Source organism: Salvelinus fontinalis, chromosome 7 (genome assembly GCF_029448725.1).
Source record: "Salvelinus fontinalis isolate EN_2023a chromosome 7, ASM2944872v1, whole genome shotgun sequence".
NCBI lineage: Eukaryota > Metazoa > Chordata > Actinopteri > Salmoniformes > Salmonidae > Salvelinus > Salvelinus fontinalis.
The window spans coordinates 55725340-55735617 of record NC_074671.1 but is presented as its reverse complement, the minus strand read 5'-3'; the positions used below and the strand labels follow the sequence as shown (position 1 = coordinate 55735617).

General features: G+C 46.7%; 1 protein-coding gene across 1 annotated transcript; it reads left to right on the top strand.

Moving 5' to 3' along the window:
• Positions 1 to 473: 473 nt before the first annotated feature.
• On the top strand, positions 474 to 5679 carry LOC129859781 (growth hormone secretagogue receptor type 1-like). Its single transcript, XM_055929891.1, has 2 exons — positions 474 to 1894; positions 2407 to 5679. The coding sequence occupies exons 1-2, from the start codon at positions 1045 to 1047 to the stop codon at positions 2718 to 2720; spliced, it is 1164 nt and encodes a 387-aa protein (XP_055785866.1). The 5' UTR covers positions 474 to 1044; the 3' UTR covers positions 2721 to 5679.
• The last annotated feature ends 4599 nt before the right edge of the window (positions 5680 to 10278 follow it).

Here is a 10278-nt window from a genome sequence, read left to right as displayed (position 1 = left end):
GAACACACACACATGCAGGGTTTGCTTTAACCATTAGGTGGCGTGCTAGGTCTAAGCTAGGGCTGCCAGTAGGACCCCCTCCCTCCCTCCCTCCCTCCCGCTCTGAGTTTTTCCATTGTGACAGTTGTTTCTGCTCCATTCAATTATGAGAAAAACTAGAGCACGTGCATGTGTGTGATGTGTGAATGTGCCATATTTAAAAACGTATTTTTTTCTCTTTAGAGATTTCTCATCAAATCACAGAGGAGGACATCGATCTATTGATCTTATGTGGAGGCTCCAGAGAGAGAGAGAGAGAGAAAGAGAGAAAGAGAGAGAAATGTGGACTGTGTTTCTGAAACCATAATATTCAATGTCCTAGACTCATAGAGGATGTTGATGTTGTTTGGATGTTTTTGTTGTTTACCAATTTCTCTTGGCTGAGTGGTTGGAGGAGCTTTCCAGTGTCACATCGCCAAACCCTGACTGTGACTCACCTTCAGTCTAGGTTACGTGTTTTCATCTGACGCATAAGAGCGCATGAAGGGGACAGAGCAAGAGAGGGTCACTTTTTGGAGGATGTTGTTTTAGAAGGTCGTCTTTTCTCGTTCATCAAAAGTGTATCTATGTGATTTTGACCAATATATATGCCTATCAATACCAGAGGAAAGGGAATATCAGATCCTATTCATATTTGTTTAATACTTTTGTACAATGCGCTCAAAGGATGCTCGAGTATTATTTTCTTTCTTCAGACATGTATTTTAGCTTGTGATATATTTAATAACATTCAAAGGCTATACTTTATTTCTTACAAGTCAAATAATTTTGTAAATGGAAGACAAGATGGGAAGGTGTGTTGTATTGCTCCAGTGCAAGACTGTTCTAAAATAGAGGAGGACTCGGAGCTTAACTGCTGTTGGTAAAACCATAAGATCCTTTACGCATCACGTGGCGCGCACGCACACACACGCACTCAGAGGAATAGAGGACATGCGGAGACAAGAGGAGCGCGCCAGCCGCCCCAAGGAGAACCTCCAGCCGCGCGAATGATCCGCTGGCAGCATGCGCTCCTGGCCCAACCGAACTGACTGTCTCTCTCCCGTTAACTGCAGCTGGGAGGATAACTACTGGAACTACTACTTTAACGGGAGCTACCGGGGTCCCGTGCCCCCTGAAAACCTATTCCCCATCCCCGTTCTAATGGGAATCACCATCACCTGTACTCTCCTGTTCCTGGCGGGAGTGACCGGAAATGTAATGACTATACTGGTCGTGTCTAAGTACAGAGACATGAGAACAACCACTAACCTCTACTTATGTAGCATGGCTGTCTCAGACTTGTTGATATTCCTCTGTATGCCCCCTGATGTGTATCGGTTATGGAAGTATAGGCCATGGATATTTGGAGATACATTCTGTAAGCTGTTTCAGTTCGTTAGCGAGTGCTGTACTTATTCAACAATTTTGAATATAACCGCTCTGTCGGTGGAGCGGTACCTGGCCATCTGCTTCCCACTTCGCGCCAAACGCCTGGTCACCAAGCGACGTGTCCGTGCGCTCATCCTCTTTCTCTGGCTCGTGTCGCTGTTGAGCGCGGGACCTGTCTTCGTTCTGGTGGGAGTGGAGCACGAGACTCGCCCAGCGGCGGGAAACTCTGTGACTGCTGGTGGGGCGGAAGGACAGACAGAGATAGACACTAGCGAATGTAAACCCACCCAGTACGCGGTTGAGTCTGGGCTTCTAGCCGCCATGGCGTTGGTTAGCTCTGTGTTTTTCTTCCTGCCGGTGTTTTGTTTGACTGTGGTGTACAGTTTGATTGGACGAAGGTTGTGGAAGAGACGGAGAGAGAACAATATTGGCGCTAACGTAGCACACAGGGACAAGAGCAACAGACAGACCGTCAAGATGTTAGGTAGGGTGTAATACATGTTGCTCATATTCAAAACTATGTTTTAAGCACGGCATAATTGAGATATGGATGTTTAGAATATTTTAAAAAGGCACAGAACTGGAGACAATTAAAAAATATTGTTTTTTGATGCGCATTAAATCAATTAAACATTGTAATAAGGCAAGGATAATGCAGATACTGAAGATACAGGCTGTGTATACGTTTCTACACTCAGCAAAGTAATTCAATAACCGTGATAACAGCCAGTCGTGTAAAGCTTTACCAATTTCATTTAATTAGGCATAACTATAGTTTCCCCATCATACCCCTCTCCTATTTATCTATCTGAAACATTTTTTATTACTGATGTTTGCATTTAATGTTTTATGGTTGGAATTAATTTGATGTGCCTCCCCTCCTCCCTCAAATCCCCCTTCCCACTCCCCCCTCTCTCTATTATTATTAGCATAAAAGGAGAAATCCAATGTTACAAACATGTATTATATGTCTCCCCTCTCTCTCTCTCACTCCAGCTGTAGTGGTCTTTGCCTTCGTCCTGTGCTGGCTGCCATTCCACTTGCATCGTTACCTTATGTCCCATTCCTCCGAGGGCTCCTCTCCTCTCTGGTCTCTCTTCACCCAATACTGCTCCCTTGTTTCCACTGTCCTCTTCTATCTCTCGGCTGCCATCAACCCTGTCCTCTATAACACCATGTCTAGGAAGTACCGGTCAGCTGCTGCCCAACTGTTTGGTCTACAGAAGACTCAACCACCCAGAGGGAGAACAGCAAGCACTGTCAAAGGAGAGAGTTCACCTGCCTGGACAGAGTCCACTGTTAGCCTGTGACTGTAGCCAATTTGCGGGGTGAATGGCACTAGATATATACTTCTCTGATTTTGATATGTAGTTGTTGTGATCAACCTCTTCTTGTATGTTTCTCATCAGTGACCACTGCTTTCCCTGGTTGATCAAATTCAAACAGGCACCATTATGGACCATCAGGATTATTTGGTCTTTATCCAAGAGAGCACCGGCTTACGCATAAGGACTCTGAACGAGACTGTTGCTTTGATGTCACAACCCGCCCGGCAAAGACAGACAAAGGCGTTTGAGAAGATGTTTTATAAAGTATTTATAAGGCGTTTCTGTCACCCAAAAAGAAGCACACCATTAGCAAAAAAAACTATTAAACAGCTTTTGAAATGGACACATATGCATTTTCTACAAATCACACATGCAACACACACGCGCACACACACACACAAACCAAAAGAGTTATTACACTTGCCTTAATAATTAATATGTGAACTGTATTCTGGATGACAAAGAAAAGCACTGTAGACCGTGATACACTTCTCTGTACCCTGAGAGAGAGGGACTGAAGTGCTGTGTGTGTGTTTGTTTATGTTGAGTGACTGGGTGTGTTGGGGTGGGTGTGTTTATGGTGAGAGACGGCGTGTGTTGGGGTGTGTGTTTATGGTGAGTGACTGTGTGTGTTGGTGTGTTTGTCTGTGTGTGTAGATATAGGTAACAGTGTTTTGCTATGATAGCATGTACAGTAGGCTAATTATACCGCCAGCCTTACTCTGTAAATAGCAGCTTAGTAACAGTTCAATCTGATTGGTATTAGTCTTGGCTTATCCTATAAGTACTTACAAAGCAGCCACTGCTTTGTAAGACCAATGACCAATTCTGATATGGCAACCTGGTCTCAGAGCATTTCGTATTATTCTGTACATAAATCCGAGACACTCCATTTAGGATAATATGTTATGTTTCATATGGTATGTATTAATTTGTGGATGTCCATCATCCATTTCATATGATATGTTATGAACTAGAATTCATATTGTATGTTACAAATTTGCTAAATGTACAATATGTTACGAATCTGCAACACATACAATATGTTACGAATTTGCAAAACGTATAATACATAACAAATTGTAGCTAGGGGGCTAACGTTAGCTAGGCAAGGGGTTAAGGTTAGGGTTACGTTTAGGAGTTAGGTTAAAGGGTTAAGTTTAGGGTTAGGGGAAGGGTTAGCCAAAAAGGGTAAGGTTAGAGGAAGGGTTAGCTAAAGGGTTAAGCTTAGGCTTAGGAGAAGGGTTAGCTAAAATGCTAAGTAGTTGCATAGTACCTAAAATGTACTAAGTAGTTGAAAAGTTGCTAATATGCTAAAGTTGTCCATCATGAGATTTGAACTCACAACCTTTGGGTTACTAGACATCTACATTATACACCTACCCATCCACAGTGCATTTGGAAAATATTCAGACACCTTGACTTTTTCCTAATTTTGTTCCATTATCGCCTTATTCTAAAATGTATTAAATACATTTTTTTCATCATCAATCTACTACACACAATACCCCATAATGACAATTCAAAAGCAGGTTTTTAGACATTTTTGCTAAATTATTACAAATAAAAAACTAAAATATTGCATTTCCATAAGTATTCAGACCCTTTACTCAGTACTTTGTTGAAGCACCTTTGGCAGCGATTACATACTCAAGTCTTCTTGGGTATGACGCTACAAGCTTGGCACACCTGTATTTGGGGAGTTTCACCCATTTCTTTCTGCAGGTTGGATGGGGAGCGTCGCTACACAGCTATTTTTAGGTCTCTCCAGGGATGTTCGATCTGGTTCAAGTCCGTACTCTGGCTGGGCCACTCAAGGACATTCAGAGACTTGTCCCGAAGCCACTCCTGTGTTGTCTTGGCTGTGTACTTAGGGTCGTTGTCCTGTTGGAAGGTGAACCTTCACCCCAGTCTGAGGTCCTGAGTGCTCTGGAGCAGGTATTCATCAAGGATCTCTCTATAATTTGCTACGTTCATCTTTCCCTCGATCCTGACTAGTCTCCCAGTCCCTGCCGCTGAAAAACATTACCACAGCATGCTGCCACCACCATGCTTCACCGTAGGGATGGTGCTAGGTTTTCTCCAGACGTGATGCTTGGCATTCAGGCCAAAGAGTTCAATCTTGGTTTCATCAGACCAGAAGGTGCGTTTTGGCGAACTCCAAGTGGGCTGTCATGTGCCTTTTACTGAGGAGTGACTTCCGTCTGACCACTCTACCATAAAGGCCTGACTGGTGGAGTGCTGCAGAGATGGTGTTCCTTCTGGAAGTTTCTCCCATCTCCACAGAGGAACTCTGGAGCTCAGTCAGAGTGACCATCGGGCTCTTGGTCACCTCCCTGACCAAGGCCCTTATATGAAGAGTCTTAGTGGTTCCAAACTCATTCCATTTAAGAATGATTGAGGCCACTGTTTGTCGGGACTTTCAATGCTGCAGAAATGTAATAAAAAAACATTTAATAAATCCCTTTTAGAATAAGGCTCTAAAGTATTTTTGGGGGGGGAGAAGTCAAGGGATCTGAATATTTTCTGAATGCATTGTATTTAATTTTTGTCTTGAGTAACCATAAAAAATGTAACATATCATACTAATTTGAGTGTCCCCGATTTTCATTTACAATGTTACGTCTAGTCTATGAGACCAGGCTGGATATGGACAGAAAGACTACAAGTAAGGACTACAGAAACAATCCGCAAATATGAACTACAAACATCGCCTGAAAAAGACTTAAAACGTGGAATTGTAACTACAGACATGGCGCTTCAGCCCAAATTAATGTAACGCTTAACTATGTGTCAATGTTTGTATTGCTATAATAATCTGTACTATGCCTGAACAAACTATAATGGAACGAAAACACTATGTATTTTAATATTGATCGATATCATCAGGTTGCCAACTTGGTCTGAACTCATTCCGGGAGATAAAAATGATTCAATATTGTTTACGTGTCATTTTTTTACATTTCAGACATAAGCAGTTTTATTCCGTCCTGACTGAGAAGTGCACACACAGGTAGCCTACAAACACACAGATGTCGTCCTCACCTCTCCCCCATCTTTTCTCACATCCTCTGCTTTCTTCTGGTCTCAGTCCCTTGAAGTCAGGCAGCCTCAAAGCCACCCATCCTCAAGGGTCGTCACTAGTTCCCACAGCCACAAAGTCGTAATTATGGCTACACCCCACCTATTTCTACAAATTCTCTTCTTAAAATCGAATTTTAAACATAACTGTAACCTTTACCACACTGCTAACCTTATGCCTAACCTTAACCTTAATTTAAGACTGAAAAGTACATTTTTGTTTTCATGAATTACTACAAGATAGAGGGAGAATTTTTTTCTCTGTGATTTAATCCCTCCTGTTATCCAGTGAGATGCTATCGAGGCCGCTGGGGAGTAAATCAAAAGCTATTGCTGGACACAGGCGCGTGCACGCACACACTCAAACAAACACACACTGAGACACGGAGGGGAGTGAGGGAGGGAGAGACGGAGAGAGACAGAACGTGAGAGAGAAGAGAAAGGTAAAGAGAGATAGAAAGACAAAGTGAGTGAGAGAGGATCGATGGCAATGTTCCTGCAATAATCAGTGAGTGTCGAAGAAGAGGCTGCATGTGCTTTTGTGCATCTCTCCTCTCCGCTGGTCTCTTCTCCAGACACACACAGTTCAGCCAGTGTTATAGTGCCCATTAAATAGGAGATTCGCCCTAAAACTGAATGTGAAGGTTGCATTTTTTCACAGCGTCGGCTGGATTATAGATGTGATTTATGTCTGGCTGTACCTCAAATGATACGTTATTCCATACAGTGCCTTCAGAAAGTATTCAGACCCCATGACTTTTTCCTAATTTTGTTAGGTTACAGCCTTATCCTAAAATTGATTGAATTGTTATTTTTCCCCTCTTCAATCTACACACAATACTCCATAATGAAAAAAACAAAAATGTTTTTTAGAAATGTTTGCCAATTTATTAAAAATAAATAACTGAAATATCACATTTACATAACTATTCAGACCCTTTTGTCACGTTCCTGACCTATTTCTGTTAGTTTGTTGTATGTGTTAGTTGGTCAGGACGTGAGTTTGGGTGGGCATTCTATGTTTTCTGTTTCTATGTTGGTTTAAGGGTTGCCTGGTATGGCTCTTAATTAGAGGCAGGTGTTTGGCGTTCCTCTAATTGAGAGTCATATTTAGGTAGGTTGTTTCACAGTGTTCGTTGTGAGTGGTTGTCTCCTGTGTCAGTGTTTGTCGCACCATACGGGACTGTTCGGTTTGGTTTTGTACATCGTCATTTTGTGTAGTCTATTTTCCCTGTTCGTGCGTTCTTCGTGTTTAATGTAAGTTCGTCCAGGTCTGTCTACTCCGTTTGTTGTTTTGTTAGTTATAGTGAAGTTCGTGTTTTTTTCGTCTTGTCTTTAAATAAATAATGTGTTCACAACCCGCTGCGCCTTGGTTCCATCACTACTCCTCCTTTTCGGTTGAAGAGGAGGAGGACCACCGATACAGAACCACCCACCAATCCAGAATCAAGCAGCGGTGTAATCGGAGGAAGGGACAGCGCAAGAAGGAGGAATGGACTTGGGAAGATGTTTTGGACAGTAAAGGTTGCTACACATGGGAGGAGATCCTGGCTGGAAGGGATCGCCTCCCATGGGAACAGCTGGAGGCACTGAGGAGAGCAGAGGCAACCAGAGAAGGGAACCGACGTTATGAGGGGACGCGTCTAGCACGGAAGCCCGAAAAGCCCGTGAGTACCACCCAAAAATTTATTGGGGGGGGGGGGGGGGCTACGAGGTAGTGGGCCAAGGGCAGGTAGGAGACCTGCGCCCACTTCCCAGGCTAACCGTGGAGAGCGGGAGTACGGGCAGACGCGGTGTTACGCAGTAGAGCGCACGGTGTCTCCTGTATGTGTGCATAGCCCGGTGCGGGTTATTCCACCTCCCCGCACTGGTAGGGCTAGATTGAGCATTGAGCCAAGTGCCATGAAGCCGGCTCTACATATCTGGCCACCAGTACGTCTCCTTGGGCCGGCTTACATGGCACCAGCCTTACGCATGGTGTCCCCGGTTCGCCTACATAGCCCGGTGCGGGTTATTCCACCTCCCAGCACTGGTCAGGCCACGGGGAGCATTCAACCAGGTAAGGTTGGGCAGGCTCGGTGCTCAAGGGAGCCAGTACGCCTGCACGGTCCGGTATTTCCGGCGCTACCTCCCCGCCCCAGCCCAGTACCACCAGTGCCTACACCACGCACCAGGCTTCCAGTGCGTTTCCAGAGCCCTGTTCCTCCTCCACGCACTCTCTCTATGGTGCGTGTCTCCAGCCCGGTGCCTCCAGTTCCGGCACCACGCACTAAGCCACCTGTGCGTCTCCAGAGCCCTGTACACACTGTTCCTTCTCCCCGTACTCGTCCTGATGTGCGTGCACTCAGCCCGGTGCCACCAGTGCCGGTATCACACACCAGGCATATAGTACGCTTTGAGAGTCCAGTGTGCCCTGTCCCTGCTCCCCGCACTAGGCTTGAAGTGCGTGTCTCCAGTCCGGTGCCTCCAGTTCCGGCACCACGCACACAGTGCGTATCAGCCAGCCAGAGTCTGCCGTCTGCCCAACGGCGCCTGAACTGTCCGTCTGCCAAGCGCCGCATGAACTGCCCGTCTGCCATGAGCCTACAGAGCCTTCCGCCAGACAGGAGCAGCCAAAGCCTTCCGCCAGACAGGATCAGTCTGAGCCATCCGTCTCCGCAGCGCCATCTGAGCCATCCGTCTCCGCAGCGCCATCTGAGCCATCCGTCTCCCCAGCGCCATCTGAGCCATCCGTCTCCCCGGCGCCATCTGAGCCATCCGTCTCCCCAGCGCCGTCTGAGCCATCCGTCTGTCCCGAGCCATTAGAGCCGCCCGTCTGTCCCGAGCCGTCAGAGCCGTTAGTCAGTCAGGAGCCGCTAGAGCCATTCGTCAGTCAGGATCTGCCAGAGCCGCCAACCAGACAGGATCTGCCAGAGCCGCCAACCAGACAGGATCTGCCAGAGCCGCCAACCAGACAGGATCTGCCAGAGCCGCCAACCAGACAGGATCTGCCAGAGCCGTCAGTGAGCCATGAGCGCCCAGAGCCGTCAGACAGCCATTAGCGTCCAGAGCGTCCAGAGCCGTCAGCCAGCCATGAGCGTCCAGAGCCGCCAGCCAGCCATGAGCGTCCAGAGCCGTCAGCCAGCCATGAGCGTCCAGAGCCGTCAGCCAGCCATGAGCGTCCAGAGCCGTCAGCCAGCCATGAGCGTCCAGAGTCGTCAGCCAGTCATGAGCTGTCCCTCAGCCCAGAGCGGCTATTTATCCAGAACTGCCCCTCAGTCCAGAGCTGTCTCTCTGTCCGGAGCTGCCTTTCAGTCCGGAGTTGCCCCTCTATCCTGAGCTACCTCTCTATCCTGAGCTACCTCTCTATCCTGAGCTATCCCTCTGTCCTGAGCTATCCCTCTGTCCTGAGCTATCCCTCTGTCCTGAGCTATCCCTCTGTCCTGAGCTATCCCTCTGTCCTGAGCTATCCCTCTATCGCGGTGCTGCCCCTTGTGTCGATGTTACCTAAAAGAGTTAGTGGGTGTAATATGAGGGTGGTCATTTGTAGGGGGAGATGTAAGCTGGGATTGACTATGGTGGGGTGGGGACCTCGCCCTGAGCCTGAGCCACCACCGTGGTCAGATGCCCACCCAGACCCTCCCCTAGACTTTGTGCTGGTGCGCCCGGAGTTCGCACCTTATGGGGGGGGGTTATGTCACGTTCCTGACCTATTTCTGTTAGTTTGTTGTATGTGTTAGTTGGTCAGGACGTGAGTTTGGGTGGGCATTCTATGTTTTCTGTTTCTATGTTGGTTTAAGGGTTGCCTGGTATGGCTCTTAATTAGAGGCAGGTGTTTGGCGTTCCTCTAATTGAGAGTCATATTTAGGTAGGTTGTTTCACAGTGTTCGTTGTGGGTGGTTGTCTCCTGTGTCAGTGTTTGTCGCACCATACGGAACTGTTCGGTTTGGTTTTGTACATCGTCATTTTGTGTAGTCTATTTTCCCTGTTCGTGCGTTCTTCGTGTTTAATGTAAGTTCGTCGTCCAGGTCTGTCTACTCCGTTTGTTGTTTTGTTAGTTATAGTGAAGTTCGTGTTTTTTTCGTCTTGTCTTTAAATAAATAATGTGTTCACAACCCGCTGCGCCTTGGTTCCATCACTACTCCTCCTTTTCGGTTGAAGAGGAGGAGGACCACCGTTACACCTTTACTAAGTACATTGTTTAAGCACCTTTGGCAGCGATTACAGCCTTGAGTCTTCTTGGGTATGACGCTACAAGCTTGGCACACCTGTATTTGGGGAGATTCTCCCATTCTTCTCTGCAGATCCTCTCAAGCTCTGTCAGGTTGTATGGGGAGCGTTGCTGCACAGCTATTTTCAGGTCTCTACAGAGATGTTTGATCGGATTCAAGTCCGGGCTCTGGCTGGGCCACTCAAGGACATTCAGAGATTTTTCCAGAAGCCACTTCTGCGTTGCCTTGGCTGTGTGCTTAGGGTTGTT